We start from the raw sequence: 20,520 nt of genomic DNA on the forward strand, positions 1-20,520 counted from the left end.
CAAATAATCTCTGTATTTGTTGAGAACCTGCTGTAGCTCACTGTTAAGAATTGGATTTATGTCAGCTACAGGCAGGATCCAGTGCTTGATGCTTATTCCGGACTAATTTAGGGCTTCTGTTGACTTATGTAGTTTGTCCTGGCACAAAAAGTGAATAGTTTTCTTGAGCATTTTCCATTGACAGCAGGGCATCTTGTTAAAGTGTGTCCCAGAGACTTAAAAAATCAGTCGTTGGTATTGCAACATGCATAAGAGCAGTGAAATAAAATCCAATTAGTAGGATACGGCAGCAGGTGCTTTATTCATAGCGTGTAAGTAGTTTATCTGAAACAAACTATGAATATGTAGGTAGAAGCCTGAGTGCCCTGCTGAATATGGCTTTGGAGAAATATGCCAGGCATGTAATATGTTTTAGAACCCATTTTGTAAAAAATTAACCAAAGGTTCTAAACCTACACTTCTGAAACACTAGGATTTTAGCTTGGCTTATCCTAGGTTACTGCTGATCTTAGTATAAGTAATTTGCTTTTAAGTCGTATGAATCCTGCACTTATTACATACATTTCTTCCATCTCTAACAACACCTTGTCTATCAGCCAGCCTCCATACTCCTTGAAAGTATTCAGTTTATTGATTACCCGTGCATATTCTGACATTGTTTGTTATAACTTGACAGCCATATAAGAGCAATTAACTACTGCTTTTTTAAGTTTTATGGAAAAAGAGAACAAACAGTCAAGCCTAAAATGTTTGTCTTTTCCATGATGGGTAGGGAAATAAATGTCATGAACTTGACTTCATTTTTTTGTTTTTTAAATTTGGAATTGAATTCCTCATTTAAAACAATTGCCTTGAAGTTGAAGATTTGTGGATGGCAGTAACCTACTTAATGGTAAATATACCTGAAGCTTTGGCCCCCTTCTTTATAATTCCATACATTTAAGAATCAAAAACATTTGCATATTCAGTAGTGAAGCAATATTTTTTATTATTTTGAGTTTTTCTTAGTTTTTATTTTACACTAGAGAACTGGAAACTTGAAAATATTCTTTTTTTGGTCGTTTCTACCTAAATAAATATTCAATCTTTTGATGAAATTAATGTTTATCTTCAAAAATTCGGAACCTTTTTTGACGTTTTTGGACTGCATTAGGTGAATGCAGGAGCATGTTTCTTACGATTCTATTGTTACTTTTTTTTTTTCACTATTATTTTAAGAATCTTAAGAAAAAATACACTGTAAAGTATTTATGTTGCTAACTCTGCTTTTCTGTTTAGCTTCTTTCTAATGACTATCCCCTCTTTTGATCCCACATACATTGTTTCTGTTACCATTTTAAAGGAAAGTCTTCACTGCTCTGTTGGATGTGGTTGTTGGTGAATGGACATAAACAGGCATTGCCCTAGGCAAGGATCTGGCAGAAACCCTTAGAGATCTTAGCATCTTAGAGATGCTTCTTTTTTTTTTTTGTATGCAAATATTGTAGAGAAGTGTGATCTGAGAAAGGGGGGGAGGGAAATGGTTTCATGACCATCACAGTCATTATAAAGTCATAGAATCCTTAGAGTTGGAAGGAACCTTTTAAGGTCATTTGGTCCAACCCCCCTGAAATGAACAGGAATACCTGCAGCTACATCAGGTTGCTCAGAGTCCAATCCAGCCTGACACTCAGTGTCTCTGGGGCCAGGGTATCCACCGTCTCTCTGGGCGACCTGTTCCAGTGCCCCACTACTCTTGTAAAAAACTTCTACCTTATATCCAATTTAAATTTCCATTCCTTCAGTTTGAAACCATTTCCCCTTGTCTTATCACAACAGCCCCTGCTAAAGAGTCTGTCCCCTTCTTTCCTACAGCTCCATTTTAGTCCTCACGCATCTGAAAATTTAACTGTTATTTCACTGTATCATTCATTTAAAGGCCAATGAAATGTAGAGCCATAAATGTCATTTCTTCAAATAGCTTTGTGCTTTAAACTAAAACAGCCCCTTCAGCAGATTTGAAATCACCACAATTAGTTTATTTCTCAGCTAAATGTTAAGTAAAAGCAGATCCCACATGTGTATTTATATCAAAGTACAAAATCAACTAGGACTAAAATTTGCATTTTATATCCATCTACTATTTTAAAATGTCTAAATGTGTTGTTTTAAATACACTGTAAAACTGAACATTGTACATTTGAGTTATGTATGGTGGCATATTTCTTTATATTGGTATTGTCAGTTAATTTCTTGCCTTATAGAAACTACACCTTTGATACAAGAATAGAATTTTTTGTTTTTTGTTTTATTACTACGATTTCTCTATTTAGCAAGTAGAAATCAGGGCAATTTTAGGTGTATAAAAGAGTAAGGTTCTCAACAACCATTATCAATTGAAATGTAACTAGCATTAAATCTACTCCAGTTAAGAAGATAGAGACACTCACTTTGCCCTACGGACGGCCCAGGGTTCTGCAGAAGAAACATAATTACTGCCTCCTTTACCATTACCGCTATGTAAACGGATACAGCAAGGACTACAAGATGTCACTGTGGAGTTCGTACACCATTAACAAAAATGTAAGTATCTGAAGAAATGTTAGAAACAACATTGAAAGGTAAAAAGATTGAATGACAGCTATTCTCAAACACTTTTTGAAATAAGAGTTGGCTTTGACTCCTTCCTTCTTCTTGGCATAAGCTTTTGCCTCTGGAGGGAACAGAGGAAGTGAGGAGACCATTGCCACAGAGACTGAGAGATCCTGTGAATCTGCATTTACTCCACTGCTTGGCAATGTAGGTCTGCTATAGCAGTCTGCCAGATAAAGCAGTGTACATAATAATGTAGGAGCCTTTTGAAAAGATAATCTCTGAGCTATCTGTAACCACTGATGCCTTGATTGAATCCTTCCCTCAGAAGATCATTCTGATTGAGTTTAAAGAAGTTGTTGATTAATCTAGACTTTGCTGTCCTGAACCATGTGCTAAGATGTTCATGCAGATTGTTGATGTTAAGAATGAAAGTTTTTCAGATTGGTTTTCCAGTTTGTAGAAAATTTAGAAGCCAAGGCATGCTTGAAGTGAAATTAGGACTGTAGAAGATGCTTTTTAGTTTGATTATCTGGGCTGTACAGTTTTTAAATAATGGCCATTATAAGTAAACCAAACTAAGCTCTGTCAAGGTTTGCTTTATCCTGAGTTTCTTGAGAGGTCAGTGGCTCAAAGCAAACAGTTATTGTAACAAGTGGCCCATTGGAGAGAGATGGCTGCCTCTGACTCTTAGCCTAAGTGTATGCATTCAGACAAGATCAAGTTAGCTTTAGTAGGGACCTCCCAGTCTTCCTTTGAAAGGGGATATTATTCTTAACTGAAATACTGCAGTTCTGCTTATTTTATTTACAAAACATGTGCAGCAAATGAGAGGGCTTGTTTTTCCTTGGCAAAATAGGGACAACATTTGAATCTTAAGGCTCCTTGCACCACTGAAAGCAGCCGTGGGTAAATATTTAGAATTCTGCAGTCCCCCACATTGAACAAAATATTGCAAGTCAGCTATTTTAATTTTAATTTTCTAGTGCTACTTTCTTCTTGTTCAATAGGACAATTGGAATTCTACTGCAGAAGATATTTCCAGCTGTTTACACAAGGATCTTCGTATTCCTTCTAATCATAACCAGACGTGTTCATTTTACAACAATCATCCTCGACTAACTTATGGATTTCTTTCTCCTCCAAGTAAATACATTGCTTTCTTTGTACACCACATGTGACTTAAGTAGTTTGTAATGCAGTAATATCTTCTTTTATAGATATTTCTGATTAAGAACTTGAAGCAGTAGTTGCTGAATTATTATAGTTCTTTTTAGCATATGAGAAAGGAAAACATTGCACATGCATCAGCAGTTGTTGAGTAGTCCAAGGTCATTTAGTTTTTCCTGAAAGCTTTTCAACTTGTCTGGTTTCTAATGTGGCATCTCATAGAAGAAACTGGAAGAAATGTGTAAACCTTGAGTCAAGTCTGGCAAACTAATAAACTGCAAATTCATTTTGCATGACCTCCATTAGTTGGAGCTACCCAAAGTAAAATAGAAACATTTGTCTGTAAATGTAAAAATGTCTTGATTTAAGTTTATTTTATGTTTGAAATTTACCATTGTGTGCATACGTGACTTTTGGTAAAGGGACTCAGTATTTGATGTAAAGAGTGCAGGTCTGATCCTCAAAAACGTATTTTAAAATATAGTTAGCTTTTTACAGAGGTTATATTGCATGTAAACTGGTGCTGGTCTGATCTGGAAGCATTTTACACTGGTTTTACTGCTAAAGCATTGAGTGAAGGTTATTTTAACATCCATGCAAAGTGCTGTTTGCAAAGCTCAAAGAAAGCTATTCTCATGCCTCAGGAAGTGAATTTTATTCCCTTCCCCACTGCTCAAAAGTCTGTTTGGATATTTTAAAATACTAAAATAATGTGGACACTGTATACCTTCCAAGTGCAATTACTGTTGCTGCTGATGAGATTATTTTATTTTGGACCTGATCAGCATATGCTGCAGTTGGTATTTACACATCAACTTGAAAAGTGAGTTTAGGTCAACTCCACCTTAACATCATAGCATTGATCTTTAATCTTGTATTTTTGTGCTTTTTGGTTTTAGATTTTATGACAGATGCAAAGAAATCTCATTATGATGCCTTGCTCACCAGCAACATTGTGCCAATGTATCCTGCATTTAAAGGTATTTTCTTTATATGTGTATTTGAGTGTAAGGCTGCAGTCTTTTTACTTACTTCCAAACACCACAAATAATTTCAATTTAGCTGTGTCTGTGAAATAAGACCTTCCCAGACCCTGAATTTCTTACATCAGTGAAAACTTCCTGAAGTAGGTCTTATGATCCTTATGAAAAAGGCCCAGCATTATTAGCTTATGGCTAATTACACACTGGTGTGGTATAGATGTCTTTATTTTATGACTGACATTTTTATTTGCATTTCCCTACCTACCTAAACAAGGTTTTATACAGTATCTTCTAGATAACCCAAATGCCAGTTATGTCATAGAATCATCATCATAGAGTGGTCTGGGTTGAAAAGGACCACAATGATCATCTAGTTTCAATCCTCCTGCTATGTGTAGGGCTGCCAACCACTCAACCAGGCTGCCCAGAGCCACATCCAGCCTGGCCTTGAATGCTTCCAGGGATGGGGCATCCACAACCTCCGTGGGTAACCTGCTCTAGTGCATCACCACCCTCTGTGTGGAAAAACTTCCTCCTAATATCTAACCTAAATCTCCCCTGTCTCAGTTTAAGACCATTCCACCTTGTCCTATCACTACCCACCCTCATAAATAGCCATTCCCCTTCTGATGGGATCTACGATACCCCAGAAAAGGTGAAAAGGTGAGCTGCTTTCCCATTGTAATCCTTTGCTTCTTTTCTCCATTAGTAGTCACAAAGTAATTTTGATCCTTGTTAGCAAGCTCTTTATATGCTCCCTTCAAGTACTGGAAGGCCACATATGACAGTAAGTTAAATTCATTTCTGTTTTAGGAATGTCTCTCAAAGTCAGATGAGTTTCCAGGCAGAAATTAAGAGTCTCTAAAACTGAGAAAATAGGAAAATAATCAGATTTCTAATATAAGATATGGGCTTTCCTGGGTGAAATTAAGTATAAGATGGTTGGCTGAGGGAGGTTAAGCATATTCTTAATGTAAAGAAGCATGGCACTTCCTCTGGAGGAAAAAAAAAAAAAAAAAAAAAAAAAAAAAGCAGTCATTTCCTCTTAAAGATAATTAAAATGAAAGAGGTAAGAAGAGGCTTCAGGTACATATAAATTGAAATTTTCATGAAATGGAGATGCAGGCATATATGCCAGCCATTCGAACCTTGATAATGAGGCAAGATACAGTCATGGTTTTCTCTCATCTTCCCTTTTTAGCTTCTTCATACCTTGGTTTCCATGAAAGAAACCCAAGGCCATAAGGGAGCAGTGTCACTATGTTCAGTCAGGTTTGTGGTTAGGGTGACTGTGAAACCAGAATGCCAGGAGATTCTGCTGTGCATGCTGCTGCTCAGGTAGATTAAAACTATAAAGACCTGTATTTTCCTAGGATAATATATTAAGTATAGTATACTATTTTCCTAGCTTACCATGCCCATCAGTACTCTACTGGGAACAGCACAGTTCTATTAATAACTCCTATCTTGGAGATGATGTATCCCATTTCCATTACTGTATTCTAGTGTTATGGAACTACTTCCATCAGTCCCTGCTGCCTGGGTATGCTGCAGACAGAAATGGTGTCAATGTAGTAAGTGGTCCTGTGTTTGATTACAACTCTGATGGGATCTATGATACCCCAGAAAAGGTGAAAAGGTGAGCTGCTTTCCCACTGTAATCCTTTGCTTCTTTTCTCCATTAGTAGTCACAAAGTAATTTTGATCCTTGTTAGCAAGAAAAGCATCTTGCTGAGACTGATCCTTGGCAGGTCTTACCAGTTCAGATAGAAGCAGTCAGATGGACCTAAATCAATTGAGCTGTGTAAAGCTGAGAAGCAAACAAAAAGCAGAAAGAATAAGCATGTACTAGAAGTGTGTCATCCTGAAACATTGCTTCTAGAACTGGATGAAGCAGGGGCTTACCCATGGTATTGTGGTTTATATTAATGATTCTGTATATCTGGTGGTGTTCTATTACTGAGTTGTCAGCACAAGTGTACTAGTTACTCCCAGATGGAAAAACTGGTTCAAGATAACAGATAGGTGATAAATTCTTGCACCTTTTAAAGTAAGTTCTTTGTCACACCTCACCATTTTGGGCCTACAAGCTGAACTTGATATGCAAAACATTAATCCAGAATATGCTGTCAACTTTGATTACAGATTAATTTTACCTCCAGATCCAAGCTTTCTTCAGACTAACTACATGGGTTGCTAAAAAACAGTGTACCACAGTACAGCTGGTTACTGCTATTTGCTCTTTGTACAGGAATTAACTTACTGATTTACAGAAATATCTTCTGCATTTCAGACACCCTGGTAACTCAGAAGTTCCCATTCCTACTCATTTCTTCATTGTGCTGACTACTTGTAAAAATACTTCTGAAACTCCTTTGAAGTGTGAAGGATCTCTAGATGCCTTATCTTTCATTGTACCTCACAGAGAAGACAATAGTGAAAGCTGTGCAGTAAGTAGTCTATTCAGTCTCCATAAAGCCAGGCTTGAGCTCATTCTGCTTGAGTTTCAGTGACCAGCTAATTAAAGGGTGTAAAAACTCTACAGTCTGTCAATCTTCTTGAGAGGGAATACAATATTTTTGTAAACAGAATTACATTAGAATGTGTACATATGCTTAAATGGGGAAAGTTTCCTGTTCAAAGACTTACAGATAGCTGAGTAGAATCAGAGGAGTATGTTGAGAGAATCAGTGTGATGCATGCATAGTTTTCAATAGCAGCAATATCCAGTCATATCATTTGAGAAAGGTGATGAACTTCTAGGAGAGGATGAGTCATCCACAAAAGTGATCCAGTGTTAGATCAAGTGTATACCCTAAAGGAGAAGACAATTTCTTGAAGAGCACTGATTGCTTCTACTTCAAGTACTTGGGCATTATGATGGGAACGTACATAGCTATGCTCCTTATAAACCAGAACAAAGCATGTGAAGTGCTATCCTACAGGGAGGATGTACACAAGTAACTGCCCACTTAAAGCAAAGTTCCCAGCAGTAGCTTTATCACAGAAATGCTGAATAGATGTTGGACCTTCCCTGCCACTCCTCATTATCACCAGCTTCCACTGATGCAGCTGCAGGTTCTGTACACTTGAGGAAGTAACAGCAAGTACTGAATTTGTACAAGCTTTTTATTTGTAGAATCCAGTGCTTTCTATTTGTTTGCTGCCAGTTACTGCTTTGTCTGTCATCATAAAAAAAATGAAAATATCTTTTACTAATTGATTTAAATCTATATCAGAAAAAAGAACATTTCACAAATTTTTTTCCTCTTCTTTCCCATTAGGATGGGAGGTCTGAGTCGCTGTGGGTTGAAGAGAGAATGAAGTTTCACATAGCTCGGATCAGAGATGTAGAATTACTTACAGGACTCAGCTTCTATCAAGACAGAAAACAGCCAGTATCTGACATTTTACAGTTAAAAACATATTTACCAACTTTTGAAACTGTCTGATTTTTCCTATGTAATTTTTGTCCATTTTACAACAGATATGTAAATAGAATTTTTAATTGATTTTTTTTTTTTTTTTTAAATAAGCTGGAACATTTATTGAGAACTCTTGACCAAAATGCAGTGGGGAGGAAAGTGGGAGCCATATTTGTATCTCAGGGACTCCTGATGGACTGTGTATATAACACAGGGTGGCAGCTCCTGTTGCTCACCCTTGAATATGGTAGAACAATGGCCATTATTAAATGCTGTCAATATTTGATCATTGCAGCCTGAGACAAAAACAAAACTATCTTTTACATGCACTGGAGAGGGAGAGTTTTATAAAGCACAAGTTGTGATCAATGTGGTCAATATTCTAATGAGGAAATATTTTACAGTTTTAAGAAATAACTGCTTTATTGACCATTGAAATACAAAAAGCAGCGTATTTCCTTGAAGTGTGAGTTATATACTGAGTTTTGGGTCTCACGTAATAACACAGCATTGTGATACAAGAACCTATATTGAGGTAAGCAATAAGACTGGTACCCAGCAAGGAATAAACTTGGCTAACAGAGTTCTGTTAGCAAAGGTATGCTGGTGCGTTGCTGCCCTCTAGTGCCTCCAACACCGAAGAAGAGTTTGATACATACTCTGCATGTTTTACATGCATCCTCAGAGTGGGCAGGAGCAATCATCTCCCCCTGAAATTCAGAAAGATCCCTGAGCTCTCAGAAATGAATTGCTTCAAATTAAACTTGTATTTATGCCTTTTTAGATTTGGTGTGTATCATTTAGTCTGTTATGGTTTTGAAATCTACCCCCCCCCGTTTTTTTTTTTTTGCTCCAAGATATTTTCACATAAAAATTGATGGCAGAATGGTAAAGTGATGACTTCCCATAAAAACAAGTCAGTGCCCACAGGCTGCTCATTGGCAGCAAATAGCCACATTCTCAACACATTTTTAGCTGTTTCCTTTTTGCTATATCATCCAAATTCCAGCTCACATAAGTTACCTGTCTTGAATGCAGACACTGCCAGATGCAAATCCAGCAGAAGCAAATAATGAGCTTTCCTGGAAGCTCAGACCACACAAACAGCTGCTACAGGCACTCAGGAGTGTAGTAACTCCCTCCTTTCCTAGTCTCCATGCTATCACCTTTGTAATTCTCCCACTCCCTCTGAAGCCAACGAGCCAAAATTGGCTCTGCTATGTATTAAGTATGGCATAGTGAATTATACATCATGTTTGTCTCATTTTAAAAGAAAATACATCACGCACAAGTCTGTTAAAGGACTGAAGACCCTGCAACAGATCAGCGAGGTATTTTACCTTCTGGCTTGGTCAGGGCAAGTTGGAGGCTGGATTCAAAGCCTGCTGAAATCAACAGAAAGCTGTTCTATTTGCTTCAGTTTAAGAGGGCAGACATCCTGGGACTTTTTTTTCTTTGCTTTAACTAAATGTATTTCTTTGATCTTCTGTTATAAGCATGATTTTTTTTCCTAAGTAGTTTCACTGTGTGAAATTTAAATGTGTTGTAGCAACCTCACTTTAAAACATGACTGTGACAGCATTATTCAGTATAACATCTTTGTAACACTGCACCTGTGATCAATAAAAACATCAGATGATGTATACTGTTTGTGACTCTTTTTATGCCAAATGCTAGTGACTAATTGAATAGTAGTATAGGTATATAACAATCTATTTTGTTTGTTCTGGGATCAAGAAAGTACTTTAAATCTTTTTAAGTTGAAGATGTCTTCCCTCCTAACTGAAATGTTAGATTCATTATTGGAGGTTGAAAGCATTAAGAAAGATGGTCAAGAACTGCAATTAATTGCTCCTTTAGGAAGACAGTGAATTATCCTAGCAGCTTCTTTTTATAAGTGATAAAAGTTACCAGTAAAGGTACTGTATTAGCTAAGCCTGCCCGTGGAGAAAGAACTATATTGGCTGGCCTCTAATAGAAGAGGGAGATTAAGAGAAGATGACAAAAATATGCAATAGTGAGAATAATTCTACTGTTAAGGTATGGTTAGGACAAAGAGGCTGAAAGTAAGCTTTTTCTAACTCGCCTAAGCTGGAATAATTAGTGACCATCATTCCAGTTTCCAGGCAAGAGCTGATAAAAAGTTCCATATAAATCTCACCAAGGTCATATTTGATTCAGATTGACACAGAATAGAGTTTCAACATAAGGGACTCACAGTGAAGTACACCAATGAATCAGTAAGTTTGGGAGATAGCTTTACCTCCTCTAGGGAGGAAATACTCTTAATTTTATTATTACATTTTACATTATGTGAAAGCAGATGACAGATGTTAACACCTTCAGAAAGCAAAGTAAAGTTAAGAGGCATGGGTGGCCTTACTCCTGGATAAGGATAGAGCAGGTTATGCCTTAAGGAACAACTGACTGTTGGTTTGACCTAGGGAAGATTTTGGAAGGGAGGGTGAGAGGCTATGAAAGCTGAGGGTCATTGAGTAAGGGTGGTTGGGAGAGGAGTGTGGGATGTGGCCTTGCTAGAGATTCCCACTTTTCTTATGTTCTGACTTACTTGCCTGACATTTTAGGGTGGTGGGGCAGTAGAGAAGAGAACAACTCAGAAATGTTTTCCTGGTGACACAACCCACCTGGAGCTGTGCTGTCAGGGCTGGCTGCTTCCTCCTCCATAGCTAGGAGATAACTCAGTTGACTAGCGCCTGACCCATTTCTTGCTCAGGCTGTCCACTGTGTTTAACAGAAAACAAAGCAATACCTCTCTGCTGTGATGTGGGCCTGTTCTGGCAAACATTCCCTCAGAACATCCATTGTGCTCTGAACTACTCCCATACAGCACACTGCAGCTGCTTAGTAGCAGCACCTGCCAGGCCTGCTTGGCCTCGTTCTGAGAGTGGGTGGCCTGAGTTTCTGACCATCCTTAGCCTTATGAGAGTTGAAGTACAAGATCATCCTTTAAAATACACAGTTATAAAGCAGGATAGAAGGAGCTACCCTTCTGCTGCATAGGAGCACACTTCTCATTTTTCTGGAAAATGAAAGCCAGGAGACAAAAAGGAAGAGCAAAAAAAGCCTAAATCAGTGGCATTTTGATCAGGGCTCACAACTGGGATGAAAGTAGTCTTTCCTGGCCTCCCTTCTTCCAAGCTCTATAACAAACCTCAAGATTAAAAATGCCCATGTGCTAGTATACTCTGCTCACAAAGAAGCAAAACCATTTCTGACGCATTCTTAGCAATACCAGGCAAAGTATTCACAAGTAGGCTGATAGGCATGACAGAAAGAAAAATGGACCTTACCCACCTGATGAAAGGGCTCTCTAACTATACAGCACCCCCTCCTTAGAAGCAGCCTCACTCCAATCCATAGTCTCCTTTCCGTGGCTGCTTCTTATATGAGCAGAGGGCAGCTCCATCCTGGGTCCACCCCTTCTGGTCAGGTGGGGAACACAGGTGCAAACAATTTGCCTGTGCTCCCTGGGTCAGCCACCCCTTCAACATGTGCTCCATCATCAGTTTGAGCTGTGACCTACTAGTTCCCCTACACCGTATGAGCTACTATCCATCCTACCACTCTGAGGGTGCTTGGGGTGGCCATGCTGAGAGATTTCTTTTATGGCAAAGGTGACTGGGCAGCTGCTATAGTGCTATGCCCACAGCTATACCACTAATGAGGTCAGGAAGCCATCCTGGGGCAAATTCAGCTCCTTTACTGCTGTGCTGTGGAAAACCGTTTTTGCCCTTCTGAGGAACTGAAGGTCAGAATGTGAACCCAATGACTTAGAAGTTCCCAAATGTTTTTGTTTGGATACCATCATTGCTAGTGGCAGCAGCAGCAGCATCTCCTGCTCACCCTCATACACCCTGCAGCCACATCCAGCTGTCTGGGAGCACCACGCTGAGGTGGCTTGTGTGTCACGTGTGGTTTGTCTCCACCATAGCTCAGGAACCTCTGTATGACAGGAAACCAGTGCAGGTCTGGCATTCTATGACTCAAGCTCCTTTGGGAAGGAGTTCCTCACTGAGCTGCCATGAGTCACCACGCCAGCCTACAGAAAAGGCTGCCATGGAGACCATGGACAAACTCAGAATAATTATGGAAGCCTCGAAACAGAACTTAAAGGATGCCATTGCAAATTATCATATTCCTTCTCCACCACAACATGTGTTAAATTTGTTGCCGTTTATTGCAGATTTAGTCCTTTTTATTTTTAGTTTCTCTGCTCAAATGCAACAAATGCAGTAGGATGGAAAACTGAGTCACCCCCAAAGCTCCTGAATGATCTGCCCCATTCAGGAGGCAGCTGAAGTGCCTTTGATTGTGTCCATAGCACACGTGAGGCTCTGCCCTCACTGTTCCCTGTCAAAGCTGTACTTCAAACCAGTCTCCATCTGCAGATTGAAAGAGAAATTGTTTGGGTCTCTTCCCATCCCCCTGTGCTGGAAGCCTTAGCTTTGCAAGGCATCCAAAATCTGTATCAAAACTCTGGATTTCTAGATGGTAGAGAGCACACTGCCCAATGATAACAAATTCACTTTCAAATCCTGTACCTGCTGGCTGCATAAGGTGGCACAGTCCACTGTGAAAACGTAATTATACTCTTTGTTACTGATCTTCTACTAGGTGAAAACTGTACTTAGCTGCTTTACTCTGGAGAAAGTAATCATGTACACTAGGTTCTGCTATTCAAAATAAATACATGGTTTAAGGAAGTTGTGAAGTTTAATAATCACTTATGAATGCATTTGACTCTGGATAAAAGTGAATGCAGCTGCACTTGCTGGTAGCTGCCCCTCTCCTGGTCTGATGTGAAGTAAAGATCTGTTTCAGTCAGTGTACGTGTTCTAAAGAAATATGGCTCCAGGACTATAGAAATCCAAGCAAACCACTTGGAAAATAATGGACTTTTCTTAGATTTTTGTGAAATTCTGCACATTCTTGGAATTAGCTAACACTCCTACTACAAGTTTTAGAGATGAGAGCATTGGCAAGACTAAATTACTGGGGTCCGAAGAATCCAAAATACTCTTGGCAGCTTATGCTAAATAGACTGAGGAAGGGTGTACCGTACTGTATATACTGTGCATCAGATATAGCAGTGGACCTAATTACACTACAGACGGTAATGGTTTTCTTTCCCTGTCCAAATGATCTCAAATCACTTAAAGCTGTGTTGTTAAATCCCAATGTTGGCTTCAAACAGGGCAGAAATGCCTATTAATCTGTATCAACTCTTATCATTGGGTACTGTAGTTGTTGTTGGTATATCTTAAAGAAATTGATGTAAACTTTGAGTTCACATAGTATAAACAAGGCTGCCCATAGCTTCCTGCAAAAAAAAAAAGGAAAAAAAAGAAAAAACAAGTAAAGAAAGACCCCATGCCCCTTGTCCCTGTATACTGCAAAATCAGAACACTGCAAGCCAAAATATTTGGGATCAATCTGGAGAGGTGGATGGTGGCATGACAACAAACATTCATTACTTCAGAGGAAACTTAGCTAATGGTTTGGGAGGTAAATACTGTAAGCTAAGTCAACAAATTTGGCTGCAGATGTCAGGTTGCAGGGCTTAGGACTAGGACTGAATCACTGTTGACATGGAGGAGTGGAGACTTTTAGCAGGGCTGGGCCAGCTGGCATATTCTGTGTTCTCAGGGTAAGGCAAACAGATTTTGAAAGATCAAAAAGGACCTTGAGGAAGAAGGCAGCAGTTGTTAGACCTCTGCACCATGTGGCTCTGAGTTGAAATGTCTGTTCAAATGATGTTCAATCTCTGTAGACTTGTCATCAGAGAGCTAAGATAGCTTTAACTCTGGAGAAACGATTTGTGACAGCCATATAGTTTCACTATCTGATGAAACTTATATTCAATCCATGTAGCTCCTTGTGTGTAGAACCTTGAACACTGAAAATGTGGAGATTCCTGCAACAAGCTAAATGAATCCTTAGGAAAGCAACGATGATGTTTCAAGACCTACCTACAAGGAAAAAGCTTGCGGAGTTTAAAATCAAAGTAAATAAAAATCACAAAAAAATGTATATGCTTCTATGATTACATTTGCTACAGTCCAGTTTTGCTCAGACAAAAGCCTTTGCAGATGATGAGAATAGGACTTAGATGCTGATAAGCAGGCACAGTATTGCCACATGTCTGGAGTGAGTACTGGATGTTGTGCTTTTGGTGGTTTAGCAAGGAAATGTGGCCATTTGAGAGAAAGGGAAGATGTGCAGGTTACCCTTGAGAGGGGGGTGAGACCCTGCAGAGTGATAACTGAAGCACAAAAATCGTAGCTGTTCCATTACTAAAAGGGCCTCAGGGCAGCGTGGTGAGAGTTGGAGGGGATTGGCTTTACTAACTGCAAACAATCACGTGTATTTTTATAAAAGAAGAAAACAGCCAGAAGATTGTTATTAAAAAGTTTAAAAAGGATTGTCTCAAAAGGTTTGACAGATATGGAAAAAGGAAATATTTCCCATTATTAATAACAAGCTAGATGGTGGGGAATTGGTAGATGGCAAAGACCTTCCTAAAACCTTACCCTTAAAAACAGAATATGCATTTATTTTAGCCCTTGTTTTGGAAGTTTGTTTTCTCTGACACTTAAGATATAACAGATTTTGATGGTGTAAGAGGTGACACTTTATATATAGGCAAAGGTTTTGTTGGGAGATAAGAATGTCAAAGCCAACCTGAAATCAGCTGGACCTTCTGTGCTAAGGCAGAATTAGAACATAAAATATTTACTAAGGGAATACAGTACTAGAGAAAGAAGTTAACCTGAAAATATCCTTAGACTTGTTTGACTGAGACTCCACCTTTAACGGGAAAAAAGGTTATACCATAAAAGCAAACTACATAAAGAAATATTTACCTAATCTGAGTTCTCCAAGCAGCAACTTGGGGGCATTACTTACGCACTGTGGCCCTCTTGGCCATTTGCACACCCAAATCCATTTAGTAGAAGTGGGTCTTAACTAAGGAGCTGGAACAGAGGTTTTTTACACTGGGTTTGGATTAGACCCAGAGCATCAGACTCAAGATCCCATTCATCAGCCCAAACCTACACAAAACGGACACGACTCATTGTCTATGCATGTAGAAGAAGTCAGCAGGGATATGAGTTTTCCTTTCAACAATTTAATGCAAAAGCTTGTTGTAATCTAATTAGTCAGCTGGAAAAAAGAGGTGTAATTACATGAGGCAATTACATGGTTGCTAACAGATCCCTGATGCCCATGTGTGAAGCTGTACCCGCCTAAGGAGAAGTGAGTCCTGCTCATCCCAATTCTTGGTTTTATGTGGATTAATGAGTTTCTAAGAGGTATAAAGACAAAATGCAAAATACTTAAAATATATTTTTCTTTATTATTGCCTTTAATAAATACATCTCTCTTCCAGATTATTTTTCCGGACATCTGCTGCTGGATGTATTGCAGCATGCAGATATTGTGGCATTTGAAGAAGGGGAGGCTCAGGGGAGACCTTATCGCTCTCTACAACAACCTGAAAGGAGGTTGGGGCGAGGTAAGCATTGCCCTCTTCTCCTAGATGATAGGACGAGTGAGAATGGCCTTAATTTTCACCAAAGGGAGGTTCGGGTTGAAAACATTTGTTCTTAGAAAGAGTGGTGAGGCACTCTAACAGACTGCTCAGGGAGGTGGTGGAGTCATGTCCTTGCAGGTGTCCAAGAAAAGGATGAATGTCACACTAAGGGATGTGGCGTAGTGGGCACAGTGGGGATGGATTGATGGTTGGGCTAGATGATCTTAGCGGTCTTTCCAACCTTCATGATCCTATGATTCTATGCTACGGTGATCCAGACACTCTTGGGAAGCTGGGAAAGTCAGTGTACAGGGGGAGTCTGCATGTGGCTCCTGCTACAGCCCAAAGCAGTGAACAGACAATTAGAGAGGCCTCATGCTACAACCTGCAGCTGCTTTCACACAATACTTAATGGAGTGCTTTTAAAAACTATTATTATTTTGGATGTATTTAATACAGATTATGTTGGTATACAGGGTGTATAAATAAACGTCTAAATAACACACTGTGCATGCAGCTATTATTCCATCGCTTTATGGAAATATAGGATAGATCCCCTCTATTCCAAACAAGTCTACACTTATGCCACCCTCAACAAGACAGGAATTGTTTCAAACGGAAAACGAAACTGCGCTCGTTTACCTGCAGCAGCGCGGAGGCAAAGCCTTCAGAGAGCAACGAGCGTGTGGCTGAGCCGCCACGCGGTGTCGGTGTGATGCCGGGAAGAGGAACTTTACAGCAGAGCTGGGCAGAAGGAGGCGCCGAGCGGCCCTTGAGCACCGCACGGGGTTGTGCGCCCTGCTGCGGAGCTGCTGGTCTGAAAGGCGTCGGGCAGTGCATCAAGTGCTGGCTGGGCTGAGCATTAGGCGGTATCGCCGTGCTTCCGACATCTGCTATTAATAGCTTAAAATGGAGATCTGAATTTGCCTCAGAAAAAACAAGCAAACAAAAAACCAACTATGTGTACATATGTGTGTGTATATATATGTATTTAAAAATGCATTAGTGAATTAAATGTCAGACTGACTTTTTCCTTCGTTTCTGAGAAGCAGCCAGATAAAATGCAGGCACCAGAACACAAATCAGAGAATCACAGACTCGTTTGAGTTGAAAGGGATATTTAAAGGTCACCTAGTCCAACTCCCCTGCAATGAACAGGGACACCTGCATCTAGATCTGGTTGCTCAGAGCCCAATCCATCCTGACCTCGAGTGTCTCTAGGGACGGGACATCCATCACTTCTCTTAGCAACCTGTTCCAGTGCCTCACCACCCCTACTGTAAAAATCTTCTTCCTTATATTCAGTCTAAATCTCCCCTCCTTCAGTTTGAAACCATTTCCCCTTGTCCTATCACCTGTTAAATAATCCATCCCTTCTCTTATAGCCCCCCTTGAGATACTGAAAGGCCGTTACCAAGATTTTCCCAGACCCTTCTCTTCTCTGGGCTGAACAGCCCCAGATCTCTCAACCTATCTTCATGGGGGAGGTGTTCCATCCCTTGGATCATTTTTGTGGGCCCTCTCTGCATATGCTCCAAAGGAGTATGTACTTCAAATCTTTCTGAATGTTTGGACTAAAGAACAGATTGTTTCTGAGCAGTGCTGGTAGCCCACAGGTTTTCACAGTGTAGATAGAGCACAAACTCGTTTGAAGACTGGTCCAATGAAAACTAATTATGCAGAAAGACCTTCGACAGAATAGGTAACCATTTGGAGCAAGTACATGCTGGATGTCACAACCAGACTTCACCATTCAGTGGAAGATTCTATCAGACAGCATTACAGTGCATGTTGGGCTCTGGCTGTGGTTTGTGTGTGTGTGTGTGTGAGGAGTGAGGGCAGCACCAATTATGTCTACGCACTGTAGCTAGAAAATATTCATCTAGTTCCTACACTGCATTGTTAATGTCTGTGGAGAATGCAAGGTGAAAACCAAAGAAAACAATACATGAAGAATCCATAAATTGCTTTTCAATAGTGTGAATTGTCTGCATATAGGGAGTCAATTGACTTTTGATGTAGAAGGCATGTTTTTACCCAAGAGTTACCATTCTCTAAAGATTAGCTGTACCTCAAAGCTTTGCCACATTCATTATACACTTGGAGAAGTCACAAAAGCCACAACTAAAAATCCCAGCTGCATACAGCTTTCCAAAGTTGAATTAACTCAATCAAGTTTGTAAAGCAGATTACAATATGAGGTGATGTATCCTCACGAGGACATCTGCACAACACAGAAAACTACTATGTGCATGTGTGTAAGGTGGGACCTGATTGGATATCCTAGATTTATCCTGTGCAGTCTAGCTTTAAGGATCTGTTTCTCTGGGTAACACTGCCAATTTGTTTTGCTGTGTATCTAATACAACAACAAAATGGTATTACTCCTTTGCTGTTTATAACGGTGTCAACGGTTTACAGGCTGGTTCAGCCCGGTTCCGTGACCGGCGGGGCGGAGGAATCCAAGGATCTGCACCTCCAGAAAAGGGAAACAGGGGACCCCAAAATATTGAAAACAGCAGCAACGATCTGAGGTGAAACAAACTAATTTACTAAATATACTGTCAGCAAAATATAATGAGACAGAGAGTGTGTCTGAAAGGTGGATAGGCCTCGCCGCAATGCTGAGGTGAGAAGTGCAGTCCAGTTGAGCAGATGAAGAACAGCAGACAGAGAAGAGCAGACGGAGAAGCGCAGGCAAAGAGGAGAACATCAGGTGAACTTGCCAGGAGTTATATCTCCTCGCTGACTGCAAAGCTCCCTGGGGAAATGTTGTTCTTCTTCTCCTTCGGACAGGCAGCTGGAACTTGAGCATCAGCAATCAAGCCCCCAATGCATTACATGATGTTATGATATGGAATACCAATAACCAAAATCATAAAACATGACAAATGGCAATGAAGCTTACGCGTGAACAGCAATGCTGAGCATATAACAGAGTGCAAACTTAGTGCTTCCCTGCCTTGCAACACTGATGCCAAGCTTCTTGCAAGCATTGACAATGCTGGGATCCTTTTGAGATCACTGGCTGTTCTGGTCTATGGAGATCTTTCCAGTAGGACAACTTATTGTCTGAGTCTGTGGAGCTGTGGCTGGAAGGAGCCATGAATGGAAGGAAACATATATGCCATCTTACAAAAAGTTTTGGAGTTGTACACAGAGGAAAATCCTGATCTGGTTATATCCTCTCAGCTGGGCAACAACTATAGCTACAGTGTTGAAGGGAAACCTATTGAGAGAAGCTCATGGTAGTTTCCAATGAGCTGTCCTTCTTTGTTAACTCTATCACACAGGATTTCAGAGGCTTCCTCAGCTTACTGACCTTGGACTTTTTGACTTGGAACAAGCCTAGAATAAGCACAAGAGGTGTAAATGGAAAAGGACAAACGAGAATTTTCCATTGTTCTGCACGTTTCCCCTCTTGCATTAGTGTTATTGAAAATTAAGTGAAAACCAAGATTCATTTCCACTGAAGCTGATGAACTCTAATACTGACCTTACAGAAATTTGGAATTTCTGAAAATCAATCTGTTCTCAGCAAAACCAGTACTTTTATTCCTTTACAGTGATTCTCAACTGTTCCCATGCTTCTTCTTCCTGCTGAGAGTAGATGTGGCACCAAAGGATCTGGTTAGTGGGCATGGTTGTGATGGGATGACAGTTGGACCAGATGATTTTAGTGGTCTTTTCCAATCTTAATGATACTATTATTCTGTTCCAACTCTCAGAGCCCACGATGTTCCCCTTCAAGGCTATCTGATATAAATATATATATATTTTTTTTTTCTTAAGAATATATACTTCCTTATTATTATTGTATGATTTAAGAAATACAGCATAATTAACACCACAGCACACATCATAGTGCATTAAGATCATATTTAGTACCTTCTTAGAAGTGTTGTTATCTAAAGCTTGAACTTCGGATGTGTTTTGAATGAGAGTCTATCACATTCATTCACTAGAAGCAGTGACTTATCACTTGTCTTGTTGGTTATACTTCTAGCTGTTTACAGAAGGCTTTGTTGTGTAATTTGTGCTCCTGCAGGTGCTTACTGCCCAGCAAAGCCAGAGTGCCAGTTCATGCCCTGCAGGGATCCTTCTTAGACACTCAGCCCAGTGCAATTCCTGGAACCTCTCCAACACGGGGACTTTGGGCAAGAGTTGGTCTGAAGCACTGCACATGCAGCTATCTCAGTTAGCTTAAATTAGACTGAAATCCTGAAAAACAGCTGAGCAGCTTGTTCTCAGCATTCAGCTCAGAAGTAGGGAAACATATTTTGTAGCTGCTGAAAACTGTTAAATATCTGCTTTTAATAGGACTAATTTACAGCAACAAACATTTTGGATTGTGTGTCTCTTTCAGTGGCCCAATTAATACGGCCAGGCAATGAATGGAGGCACCACTGGGCTGTGTTTAGCCTGCAGTGCTATGTTAGCAACCTGCTGGTCCAGCTTGCGAGGCTGCTCCTCTCTGCATAAACATTGCCACTGTTAGGCTTGGATTTACTTGCCGTTAAGCGAACGCATTTGGCACTGCCTCAATAATGCATAGTAGCTGAGGAATGCTGTCACGATACACAGCCTGAGGTTTCTGGGGGGTCTTTCCAGAAGTGCACCTGGTTTGCTGCTTAGGAGGAATGGGCTCAGATGAGAATGGAGAAGAGCTGAGGCAGCCAGGGCTGGCAGCAGCGACTACAAGCTGTTGTCTCTCCACGCAGGAGCAATTCTGGGTTGTGCAGTGGAGATGGGACCTTAGTCATGTTTCTAAACTGCATTCAAACTCCAAATGTGTTGAAGGTTTTAGCACTGTTAG

The 20,520-nt window shown here is 40.1% G+C and overlaps 1 protein-coding gene across 2 annotated transcripts in view; it reads left to right on the plus strand.

The window, feature by feature from the left end:
* ENPP1 (ectonucleotide pyrophosphatase/phosphodiesterase 1) overlaps positions 1–8,998 on the plus strand; it is a 58,451-nt gene extending 49,453 nt beyond the window's left edge. Inside the window, exons 20-25 of one of the 2 annotated variants that reach the window (XM_048936612.1) lie at positions 2,408–2,562; positions 3,582–3,717; positions 4,641–4,721; positions 6,231–6,363; positions 7,018–7,174; positions 8,009–8,998. In XM_048936612.1, the coding sequence (XP_048792569.1) occupies positions 2,408–2,562; positions 3,582–3,717; positions 4,641–4,721; positions 6,231–6,363; positions 7,018–7,174; positions 8,009–8,176 (830 nt within the window). In that variant the 3' untranslated portion in view covers positions 8,177–8,998. Of the gene's footprint in view, positions 1–2,407; positions 2,563–3,581; positions 3,718–4,640; positions 5,388–6,230; positions 6,364–7,017; positions 7,175–8,008 lie in introns of those variants that run through there. The other variant, XR_007375290.1, reaches the window with a different exon arrangement.
* The last annotated feature ends 11,522 nt before the right edge of the window (positions 8,999–20,520 follow it).

This window comes from Lagopus muta, chromosome 2, assembly GCF_023343835.1.
Source record: "Lagopus muta isolate bLagMut1 chromosome 2, bLagMut1 primary, whole genome shotgun sequence".
In the NCBI taxonomy this organism is placed as follows: Eukaryota; Metazoa; Chordata; class Aves; order Galliformes; family Phasianidae; genus Lagopus; species Lagopus muta.